We start from the raw sequence: 12,563 nt of genomic DNA, 5'->3' as shown, positions 1-12,563 counted from the left end.
AAACACACTCTGAGTAGCTTCAGCTGCTAGAGGGCCAAAGGTCAATAATTTGTTAGAATGATGCCGCGTCAGGAGGGGGTTCGAGGGGAGTAGTGTTAAGAAGAGGCCTCTGAGAAATACTTCTAACATCCAAGAGAAAAAGCCCTCAGGTGAACAGCAGTATCTCACCTACCTACAGCCAAGTATATGCTCTTCTCCGCATTCACTTACCCAAGAGGTGGTGTGTAACCAAAGAAAATATAGTTTCTGAATTTGCTGGGTTAACTGAACAAACCTACATTGCTCAATATGCACCAATGGTCACCCAACTTCATTAGGGCACAAATTTAGTAGAGTTTCAATACTAAATGCTGCATTGCCCCTGCATGTATCAGGTCACAAGACAAGCTGTTGATAAATAAAACAGTTCACTACTTCATTCTAGGTTGAACTGATAAAAATGTGTCTTTTTGGGGGGCTACTATATCAACATAGACCCTGGGGTAAAGATTTATTAGTGAGACTGAGGAATGGGTGAAAGAGTTTAAATAAAATGTGTGTGCATTGTGCTGAATCTGTCATCCTAAAAATCAGCTCAATGTGAAGTACAAGATGGATACACACACACAAACCCTGCTGAGTTGGCAGTGTCACACACTGTTAATCCACTTTTATACACCTCTTCCCAACTTTATGATGTTTTATTCATTTACCCACTAAATTCACTATATGTAGGTTTTCTAAACTCTACAGCATTTGTAATCAAAACTCCAGCTCAAAATATTTACTCAGCACTTTTTAAAATAATAAAAATATTTAGTTTGAATGTTGGATTGGATTTTTGGATTGTTTTGTTTTGCTATTGTTCCAGTTTATATATTATATTTATTACTTTTTTTTTTTTTTTTTTGTGAAGGCTTTCAGTCATAGGAAGCTGATATACACTGCTGATATGCAGATCAGAACTTTGTCATCCATGCAGAAGAAGAGTTTCAGACTGAGGTCTGGGTCTTAGTGTGGATATATATATATATATATATATATATATATATATATATATATATATATATATATATATATATATATATATATATATATGCAGCTCTACTGCAACTGCTTATTAGTGTCCTGTGGTAGCTAAGCTAAATGTATTGTTAAGCTAAATCACCCTGATGTTAACTTCTTGTATTGTACTTGGTAAACTGTAAAACCAAGTTAAGTAATAAACTTGATTTTAGGCTGCTACCTGTTTAACAACAGGTTTCATACTCAACCAAAGCATAAAAACCTTGACACCAAGTAAGCACAATCATTTTGTTTATTTAAAAAGCACAGACAGCAGCTTGCTGTGTGTGTTGTGGGGGAGGGGGGTTTAAAGGAAAACCACGCACTGCAGGGCAGACACGTCTGGAGAGCGATGTGACAGATGGCATCGCGTCCGAAGTTGCTCTGTGGCGGGAGGAAGGGAGGGAGGGAGAGATATGGGGGAAAAGGGGACAGCCAGCCATGAGAGGCAGCCTATTGTCTCCCCTCACCAGATGCCTTGTTCCTGAAAGAAGTAGCTCAGCGATGCTGATTATGCCGCTTGTGTGCCAGCGGGGGCTGGAGGCGTCCGAGTATGGTGGGCTGCTACTCGGCTAGGGGCCTGCACAGCACCAGTTACACTCCCTCCTTATGTCCATTCACACAAGCCTCCGAGCAGTACAAGGGGTTCATACTGGGCATTCTTATGGAAATGAAAGCACTGGGAAACTCCAGGATGTGTGCGTGTTGTGGTATCTCTGTGTATAGATGAAACGAGCTGTGTGGTGACTCTGAATAGTAACAGCAAGTTCTCCTGAGACATCTGCTCCCAGTACAGCTACCTTCTAATCTCACTTCACGAAAGCCATCCTAACAATCCACTCACAGATCATTTTCAAGCTAAGCACCAAAATAAAGAGAGGTATAACGACAGCAACACTGATGTGGAAAAGACACACACAAAAGTTAGCATGACTTTAACAGAGAACACTTCAGAACCGAACAGATCAGACTAACAGTTTAATATATTTCAAAATGAATACTTGTAATAACAGCAACATAACTACTCATTAATTGGAAATTTGAGCAAAAATACCAGTTATTTCTTTGACACTTATGAAATGTATCTGGTTCCCAAGAGATGTGATTATTTTTAAGCAAACTGTTTAAAATGGTCAAGATTTAAAAACAAAGGACTCCAGCTATTCAAACTTGCATAAGATGGACCACACTTGCATTAAAGCAGAAAGGGTCTGTCTCAGTGTTCCTCAGCCCTGATGCTGATTTGTAGTTACCCAGCTAACCTTGCTAAATGGTGTTTCAGAAACATAGTGCATAAGGAAAAGATTCAGACTTTTTAAGCTTTCCAGTTTGAAAGTTTCTGACTTGTCTTCAAATGAATTAAACACTTTTTTCATCAAGCTGCTTGCAATACTCCACAATGACAAAGGGCTGGTTTTTGGAATGTTTTGTAAATGTATCAAATATAAAATAGTGATATATCAAATTTACACAAGTCTTGAGACTCATTATGATGCATTTGGGCTCTGGTGTACCCTATTTCTATGAAACATTGTTGAAGTATTTCTGCAACTTCACTCAAGTCCACTTATGCTCCAATTAAAGTCATTGGACATAAAGTACACGCCTTCCTAGGTGAAAGCATTTATAAGAACACCAAAGACTTTAGGCCATCAATAAGACAAATACCCAAAGCATACCACCAAGAAAACAAAGCAGTTAAGGGAGTTATGGGACTGAATACTCAAACTGAATACTTTATTTTTATACTGCATTTTTAAGAAAAACATAAACCAACTGGTATTGATACTAATTTACAACAAAAACTCCATAAATGTAACCTGGATATCTGCAAATTTCAATAAACCAAAGACAGGATTAACATCCAATAAAATGAGTCCACAAACTTCATAGGCAATACACAAGTCATTTTTCTTTTAAACTTACCAAACATTTCCAAAAACTAGTCTTTGCTAGTATTAATGAAAAGGTGCTGGAATGCTAGTCTGAAATATAACATCTTAATATCCAATCAAGACATTTTTGATCAAGGGGATATTGTATCCACCATATAAAAATATATTTAGATACTTTACTGTAACTAACCAGAAGGTTTTACAAAATATACTGCTCTGCTGTGTCTGGTAAAGCAACAATGGAAACAAACACTGAAACCACAACCACACTTCCTGGTGTAGGTGTGCCTGAAGAACATGCCCAGACATGAGTGTGCGTGTGCGCGCGAGAGCGAGCACCGATAAGTCATTATGCCTGCTGGGCATTAGGATTGAACCCCCCCACAACTGAGTACCATTTACCACATACAGCACCACTACTTCACAGAAGGGAAAGACAAGTAAACAATTCCATAGTTTTATTGCAATAAAAATTCCACAAAACTGTACAGTTTTTAATACAAGCACAAATGTCAGGTCAAAAATTACATTTAAAGCATATTGTGCTTCAAATAGCTTACAAACTACATTTGTGTCTAAAATCAGTAAACAAAGCTGCTCAGCAGCCAGGGAGCGCTACAAGAGATAAAGAGCATCTTGCTGGCAGTGTGAACAAGCCTGACGCCAACCAGCCACCTCAGTTTAAAGCATCCACTTTGTGCTGAGCCAGCATTCACTGCCCCAGGGGGAAGCGGACACACCCACAGCTCAACAAGCATCACGTTCACTTTGCCAAATAGGACTCATTTCACAACATTACAACAACTCGGGAGGGGCACAACAAGAGCTTTAACCAAACCAAGTATGTTTCTGCATATTGCACAATAAGTCAAATTTGGCAGAAATGTTCAACATTAAGGAGGTCATGACAACATTGTTTAAGGCAGCAGAAATCAAAGGGTTTGTCAGAATCCCCAGGAAACACCAGGTTTAAAAGGGGCCCTAAAGTGGTGGCCATTGTGTGCAATACAATGGTTTAAAATTCAAGCGCTATAGTACCTAGCTAGTGTCTTTCAACAGGTGTGATTGCACTAAATTCTTGACTGGTGAGATACTCCTATTGCACTGCGATAGCCAGCACCAAATGTTTACCTGCTTTAGCTCATTCTAAATTGTCACAGTGTTGACAAAGACAGATAAGATTTAACAGTGCAAGGTTCTTATGGGGTCCATCTGAAAATATCCAACAGGAACAATACCTTTCAATGGGCAGTGCTTTAGTTAACCTAAAATAAGAGTTTAAGATTTGGCTTTAACCGAGAGAGAAACGTCTAAAAATGCAAAGTCTCAGGAAAATTAAGCTGTTCGGAGTAAGGCCGATCACTGTCCCACCCAACTCATGCTCAGCGGTTAACTCATTAGCTGGAAACGGTCATCAGGTAGCTCTTCGGAGGGCTGGCACGAGCCCCCATCATGAAGCGATTTTTGCAGTTCAGGGTCTTGTCGAAGGGCGACATACTGAGCGCGCTGGGAGTGGAAGCGGGTGCAGGAGGTTCGGCCTCGTAGAGTACGCAGATGGACCCGTCCTCTCCGATACGATACGACACTTCATATGGGTCCACCCACAGGGTCAGTTCACGGGGAAGGAGGGAAAACAGCTGTCCACTGCTCAGTCCAATTCGGCTAGCGGCTCTGCCAATAAGGGGATCCATTTCATGATTAATCCTGATGCAGCGGTAACCGGAGCCCTTCTGTGGTCTGTCTGGGAACCAGTGATGTTGGTAGTGTTCTGGAGATAGAAAACAACGATGTTAAAACAGACATTACAGAAACGGGGGTACATGTAGCTAGTGTTACCCAGGATATGCTAGCTAGGGACAAAAGCAACCCGTACACTAGCTAGCATAGCCAAGCCACCGAGCTTCTATTAATTAAGTTACTTAATTATTGCTTTTATGAGCCAGCGTGTGTGATTTAGTAGCCATGCGTTATATTAGCTAACCTAGCTAGCTAAAGAAATATGAAACTTGTCAAAGGAGGGTAGTTAACCAGCCAGCCTCAGATGTAGCTTAGCTACCCAGCCAGGTACCATCTGGTTGATGAAATGGGCTCAGATAGGTTAGTTAGGTTAGCCAAGACATACCTGCACAGCTAGTGCTAGGTTAGCTAACGCCAGATAACTGGCGGAACAAAACGTAGCTAGTTAGCATTAGCTATGCTGTCAAAATCTCGCATAAGAACGTTGTTTAAAAAGAGATAAACATTTACCTGACAGTGCTTGCTGTAGACAGTCCCTGAAAACCTGAAGTTGTTTCTCGTTGAGAAACCCTCTGGTTCGGAGCAACCTCGAAACAAAGTTTGCTGCGGCCGTTATCTCGGGGCCCATGTCAGCTTTGGCTCCGTAGCTATGGCTCATTTTCTCCAGATCTGTGTCCGTGCTCGTTAAGCTCGACAGTTAAATCCCTGTATTGAAGTGAGGCTTTAGAAAGATGTAGCTAGCTGAGTTCTTGCTGTTTGTTTTTCTTCAAACGTTATCTGGCTAGATTAAAGCAACACGTTGGACAACAAACATTCTTGTGAACTCTAAATGTCTAAGAGACTCCAAGCATCGACCGTCCTCTCAACTCCTTTGCGCGTACTCGACGCTTGTCTGCCTCTTTATTGAAGAACACACAAAGGATGATGTCATTTAATCACTACCTTGAGTGATGCGCACAAGCCATCCAATGAGAGACGCGGACAAGTCCTCCCACTGCTAAAGTGGCGTATGATTGGTTCTCATCATGGAAACTGCCGTTTTGAGGGCGGGGGCAAAAGAGCCGAAAAACGGTTTCCGTGGACTTCCAAATATAGAGTCTGACGTCAAAGACACGTTTCGGTATTCATGACGACAGTGAGGAAAAAAACCCTGCGGGAATGCACTTTTATAGTAGGACCCAAGATGTTATTTTCCCCACGATTCCGGTTACATGCCTTTACAGTTTTAGTTGTCATTATAGTTGGTATGCAGTTGTCTTCCTTATGAAAACGACCCCATTTTTGGATTGACAATGTTGCCCATTCAGTTTAGCTATTTATCACATATTTGGTAGTAATTGTTCTATGGTTGCTGTAGAAATTCAAGGCAAAATTCCAGTGGATATTCCAAAAACCTTCCAATTAAGTAAAAAGAAACAAATTATAAATTACCTGCGTTAACACGCTAATAGAAAGGCAATTTAGGCCAAGGGATAAATACAGCGTTCTATATAAAAATGTTGAGTAGGCCCAGTCAACCTCAATTTAGGATCAAGAGGAAAAGATCTAGGTGATTTTGAAAGTGGGTTCATTATTGGAGCTGGGGCTTTAGTTGACTGACTAGTGTTTCAGTGCAAACAGTGAGTAAAATCTGTGATAGACTGGAAAAAAACATGAGTAAATAGTTGGAAATTGTGAACAAAATTGTGATCATACTTCACTAGAGTGAAATATTCAAGAAGAAGAGAACCTTAACAAGCCTGATTGCTTGACTCTTTGAGAGCTTGGCATGTTTTGGGTTCACTGGTCCCCTCAGAGTGGTTACTGCATATCAAGTTACTGTGACTGATCAACTTTGCCCTATGATTTATATCCTGTGTGTGGTCTCTTCCAGGCAGACAATGTTCTCATCCACAAGACACAAGTATGAAATTATGTAAATCATATGTTATGGCATTCACCAGTAACCAGTACTGTTTACTTTTTTAGGGGAAAAAAAAAGATTTGACAATTGACTTCCAGAAAACAGTAGTAACAGTTTCTATTTCAGGTTACTTGGGCCCAGACCACAACTGTCAAAAATGAATTAAACTGTTGTAGGAGTTAATTGCTGCAGAAATAAAAATCAAGTGTGGTTTTCCTCATGCAACCAGTTTTCCTTGCACTAGGAATAAATTCTATTATATTCTAGCTACTGGCTACCCATTGGCTACCCATATCTGAGAAAACAGGTTTAGAAAACACTGGCTACCCTTAACTAAAGAAAACTTAGTTGGGTGTAAAGTATATTTTGTCCAGCATCTTCAACTAAAGGATACAATCAACAAAAAAATTATGTAACCTGTGAGAAAAGCAAAACAAGTAAAATTCCTGTAATTTACAAGAACTGGCGAATTCCCATCGGAAAGGACATCGTTGGAGCTGCAGACGAGTTTTGGCGTAAAGGTTTTAGCGCCATCTAGTGACCACAATGTGACATAACGAAAATATGACATTTAGTATCCAAATGCATTCATGAAACAAATCTGTCAGTGTAATAGTGCGAACATTGCCTAATTGTATTAATATTATTTTAATAACAGTAGTCTACAGGCTGTTAAAGCTAGTAGGTCTAGTGGTTTTTATTTTATTATTAAGTTGGTCCAGCAAAATTAATCTACTTAGTATATATAGTATAGTGTAAACAATTTACCACAATGTTTTTGTTTCAGTACATTCGCGTGGACACACACACACACACACACAGAGCGAGAGAGGGAGAGAGAGAGAGAGAGAGAGAGAGAGAGAGAGAGAGAGAGAGAGAGAGAGAGAGAAAGAGAGAGAGCGAGAGAGAGAAAGCGAGAGAGAGAGCGAGAGAGAGATACTCAGGGGAAGACGAATGCTTTGTCGTGGGAGTGAGTAGAGAACTGGTTGAGTCAAGGCAGAAGATGATATTTCACCTTTTGTAAAATGTAAAGCATATATTATAGTCTCTTATAGAGATGGAGTTTGTCCAGAGTCAGAACACAATTATAATGTTACGCTGTCGCAAACGCAGTCTGTTAGCATGATTACAGCTGGATTTTTTAAAACCTTGCCTAAAAACGTATAACAGCATCTGAAAATAACTTTCACACATCAACCAAAATAGTCTGTAGAGAGCATGAGAAATAAATATGCATTTGAGCTTGTAGCTTCCAATAAAAATAGATTTTTTCTTTCTTTTTTTAATTTTTTATTTTACAAATTCTACACAAAAATGTATGCGAGATCAGCAGCTAAAGGAGAAATATTAACAGCAAGGACAGAAGGCTTATTTGACAGCCCTCTGGTACTGCGGTTCAGTTATACCTTTGACGCAAAACAGCAACAAAAAAACCCAATCCGTATATTAACAGCATTTCGTTTTGCAGATTCCATTGTTCGGTCAGCTGCATCTAAACAAACGGCACCGATACTATATTTAGATCCGCTGCTGTCAAAGAGGATGTAATGACGGGGTTCAAGTCAAGGGCTTTCACCATGGCAACCCATGTGCCACACACGCAGCTTTCCGTGTTGCAGCTTTCAGAGCAACTCATGAACATTTTCAAATAGGCCTTAATATTTTTTTAATTGTATTTTTACACGGATTGGAATTCATACCCATTGGAATTCAAATATTATAATCGTACTTTACATGCATATACGTTCTGAACTGCGTTGCCAACTGAATAAGTCTTATCATGAAGAGTGCTTGCTTGATTATGATTACTCGAAGATGTTTTAACGGTACATTTATATTCCATCCCAGTGCTCGCTCAAGGCTGTGTGCCTTTACAGGTTGGCTCGGACGACGGGGCGTATATCCAGGGATGCGTTTGTTCTTACACATATGGGCATTATGTCGCTCGTCAGTCGCACACGCGCATCTCGCTGCACTGAGCCCTTTTCCGTTGATCAGAGTTAACATCACCCTGCAGGGGTGCGCGTGTGTGACTGCCACGCTGACGTTTTTCACTCTACCATGTCCCTGAAAACCCAAAAAGCCGCGCAAAGATTCCCGAGGTACCGCATCGCATGCTTCCATAAACGCTTTAGTCACACTGATTCGCTGATGCAGATTCTTGATGCTGCACCACTTCCAAATAAGGATCTCTCTCTCTCTCTCTCTCTCTCTCTCTCTCTCTCTCTCTCTCTCTCTCTCTCTATATATATATATATATATATATATATATATATATATATATATATATATATATATATATATACACACACACACACACACACACACACACACACACACACACACACACACACACACACACACACACCTAGTCCTTAAACATTGTAAAATAATGTCTACTATCACAACTGGAAATGGATGACATAAATTATCACTACCCAGATAGAACACATTTGGAAAGAATGGTCAGAATGCATGCAGAATGCATGTGGAATCCAGGAGTACCAGAATGTATTGTGGACATGCTTTGTGGTCCAGTTGTGGACATATGGAATATGAATGAAGTTGGTATAGTGTAGGTAACAATGTTGCTGCCCCTCTGGGCCACTGGGGTTCAAAGCCCATCCAGGCAAGTGTTCTATGCTATACCCATAAGAGTCACTGGGCAAGATTCCTAACACTACACTTGCTTACCTCTGTAACATGACTGAAAATTTGTATGTTGCTCTGGATAAGAGCATCTGTTAAATGTAAATGATAATGACTAAGCTAAATGCCATACTTACTGGCAAGCTAGTATCAGACAGTATGCTAGTAGATATGAATGCAGCAATAAGCACAATATCAACAACCAGCATAACTAAAATCAACAAACTGGTATATGTTGCTGCAGTCATCAATATTTCAACCTCAAACCAATCCTGATGTCCTTCATTGTAACTAAGGATGGAAACCAAGATAAAGACATGTCAAACTGACAGAGCTAAAGAAATGCTGCAAAAGAAATGCAATGGGCAGCCCAAAAGAAGTTCTATAGTCTGCTAAACAAATGTTAACAGCACTGGCATCCAGACTGCAAAGATACACAAAAGAAGCACTGATCCAAAACGCACTCTTCACCAGTCAACCAAAGTATACTCTCAGCTGAAGAATGTTCATTCTAGCAGACCAAATTAAGCAGATAACTCTGCTACAGATGTATACGTACTCCGCAATTCCTGTCTGCATACGCCACAGATGTTGTAGACACTCTCATCATCCTAGACAGGGCAACACCAACACCTCAACTATTCCTAAAGCTCATAACAATCATACCATGGTGGCAAGAGGGCTCTGAAATTGCCAATCTGCTATTCAGAAGGCTGACTTTCATCTCAGCCCTAGCATCCTTCCACTCACTACACTTCCTGGCTCTGCCAGAGATCTGGATCACCGTTGAGAACTAGTGACTTCGGCTGCCATGTACTTTGCCTTTTCATTTGCCCATTCTCCGCAGTGTCTTGGCAAGCATGGTGGCATCATTGTTATCTACAAACCTCCAGGTTCCCTAGATAACTTTATTGATAAGCTTGACACCCTCCTGAGTCAATTCTTCATCAAAGAAAACCCACTCATTCTCCTTGGTTAATTCAACCTTCCACTGGGCAAGCTACATTCCCCCTGCATCCTTCCACTGTTGTCGTCATTTGACCTCACCCTCAACCAATCTCCTCTGACTCACATACTTGTCTCATCTTTCCAAGTTCTCAGTAGAACATCTGCAAAGTCATCAGAGGAAAATTTGAGTCATCAGTATCTCATCCACGCAAGCTCTTCAATATCTTTTTTCTTTCCTTATTTCATCACTTTCTTTGAGGAGAAGGTTACAGCAACCTGCCAGTCCTTTTCCTCTGTTGCCCATTTTCCCACCAGTTTTCATACTTCTACATCCTACATACTCCTACAACTCTTTCTTTTTCTCCTCTCTCCTCAGACAGAATCCTTCAACTCCTGACTTCCTGCAATCTAGATACATCCTCACTGGATCCTATTCATTCCATTTTGTTCCAGACTTTGAGAGATATGCTTCTATTCTTCAACTCCTTATCCTCAGGACATATAAAGAAGGCTACACTCGATAGCTCCAACAGAAGCAATTACAGACCAGTATTACTTCTCTCTTTTCTCTCAAAAGTTCTTGAAAGAGCAGTATACAATCAATTATCTTTTCCTCACCCATAACCAGTGCCAGGATCCCAATCAGTCTGGCTAGAAACTGGCACATTCAACAGAAACAGCCCTCATAGCACTGACAGAGAAACATCCTGCTGGCAGAGCTGACAAACTGTCATATGTCTTGATTCTTCTGGACCTTTTGACAACATTTAATACAGTCATCCTCCTCTCTGTTCTCTCCAACCTTGGTGTGACTGGTATCTGGAGGGCCAGTCCAATCTGGAGGGCCAGTCCAAAGCTAAGCATAGCAAGGTTTATTTATATAATGCTTTTTATAACAGCTGTTGTCACAAAGCAGCTTTACAAATGTCCAGGTCCAAGCCCCAACGGAGCAAGCCAAAGGTGACAGTGGTGAGGAAAATCTCCCTTAAGATAAGAGGAAGAAACCTCAAGAGGAACCATGTCTCAAAAAAGGGGACCCCTCCTCCTCTGGTCGACACCGGACAGCATGATGTCCTATCAAGTAACATGGAGAGGATCCACATGCAATCCATGTAAATTCTCCACCAGTGTACCACAGGGCTCAGTGCTAGGCCTTCCTCTCTTCTCTTTGTATACTCCTATCACTCCCTGATGCTGTGGCCAACCCCTCTTCACCCCTGTCTACATCTCCATGGCCTTGGACTTCTAGAAACCCGGAAAAGACATTATTTTTTTCTTATTAGGGGGTACATGCACATATTCAGTAGTGGAACTACCATCCCCCATCTCCTGTACAGGGAAGACATTAAGCTTTATGCCAATATGGAAAGGAATATTGACTCAGTGATCCACCTGACCAGGATATACAGCAAGGACACAGAAATATTATTTGGGCTGGAGAAGTGTGCTCATCCAATAGTTTTAAAAAAAGAATTGAACTAATAGGTAGGAACAAGAAGGACACATCAAAGTACCTCCCTAGGATAAGACAGGTCCTCAAGAGTCTGCTGAATGTGAACAATAAGATCAAAGCCATAAAAATGTATGCCCTGCCACTCATTAACAAGCTGGGCAACAGAGGAACTGGAAGCTGCCAATGTCAAGACCAGAAAAATCCTCACAATACATGGGGCACTCCACACAAGATCCAATATCCAAGAGGGTATACCAGGTGAAAGGAAGAGATAAGGGGCCTACAAAGTGTCCAAGGTGAGACACAAAAAAATCCATGAATGCCAGAGATGTTCACTCTTCACTTTGTATGCATCTTGGTCAAGTTGCAAGTCTCTGAGGTGCAGGTCCAAGTCAACTCTCAGATCTCTAGGGTGCAGGTCTGAATCAAGTCTTGAGCCTCTGGATAAGAGTCCTAGTTGAGTCTTAAGTCCCTGTAATAAAATTACTGTTAATCTCTTTATTTACAGCTTATTGTCTCATTTATTGTTAATGTGCAGCCTGAATTGCAAGACATGGAACAATTCCTTAAACCTGTTAAATTTATGCGGGTCTACAAAGATAATAATTTTAGCTAAGTAAATGGAGGTAGAATGTAGTTACAAAAGCTAGAAACTGCTTAAAATTATATGGAGCTTACTATAAAAAAGTATTTATTAGCTATTGAGCTAGGTAGCATACTTTTTTATTCCAAACACAGGCTAGTTGGCTAGCTAGCATGCTTGCTGTCCATACTAACATTTTGGTGTCAGTGATACTGCTTCCTGTTTTTGAAACTGTTTCATGCCAACACCGCTGTTTCGGCATATTAGCCCTTACTGCTCTCTAGCTGTTTATCAATTTTTTTCTTAGCCTTAAGTACATTCTACCTAGAAACCTGCAACGTCCACTAGACA

The 12,563-nt window shown here is 40.6% G+C and overlaps 1 protein-coding gene across 1 annotated transcript; it reads right to left on the bottom strand.

Annotated features, from left to right (window-relative positions):
- Positions 1-3,380: 3,380 nt before the first annotated feature.
- btg2 (B-cell translocation gene 2) lies at positions 3,381-5,567 on the bottom strand. The gene is made up of 2 exons (XM_027025438.2): positions 5,187-5,567; positions 3,381-4,707 (listed from the first exon to the last, which is right to left on the bottom strand). Exons 1-2 carry the CDS (start codon positions 5,332-5,334, stop codon positions 4,337-4,339), a joined length of 519 nt encoding a protein of 172 aa, XP_026881239.1. The 5' UTR covers positions 5,335-5,567; the 3' UTR covers positions 3,381-4,336.
- Between the last annotated feature and the right edge of the window lie 6,996 nt (positions 5,568-12,563).

The sequence above is a fragment of the Electrophorus electricus genome, chromosome 20 (assembly GCF_013358815.1).
Source record: "Electrophorus electricus isolate fEleEle1 chromosome 20, fEleEle1.pri, whole genome shotgun sequence".
NCBI classification, from domain to species: Eukaryota; Metazoa; Chordata; class Actinopteri; order Gymnotiformes; family Gymnotidae; genus Electrophorus; species Electrophorus electricus.
This window is presented reverse-complemented; position numbering and strand designations above follow the sequence as displayed.

Bases quoted from the DNA above. Each gene is read 5' to 3' on its own strand.
- btg2 (XM_027025438.2), bottom strand. From the start codon at position 5,334: ATGAGCCATAGCTACGGAGCCAAAGCTGACATGGGCCCCGAGATAACG. The intron at 4,708-5,186 runs GTAAATGTTTAT...TTCTATCTCCAG, and splicing joins TCTACAGCAAGCACTGTCAG to AACACTACCAACATCACTGG.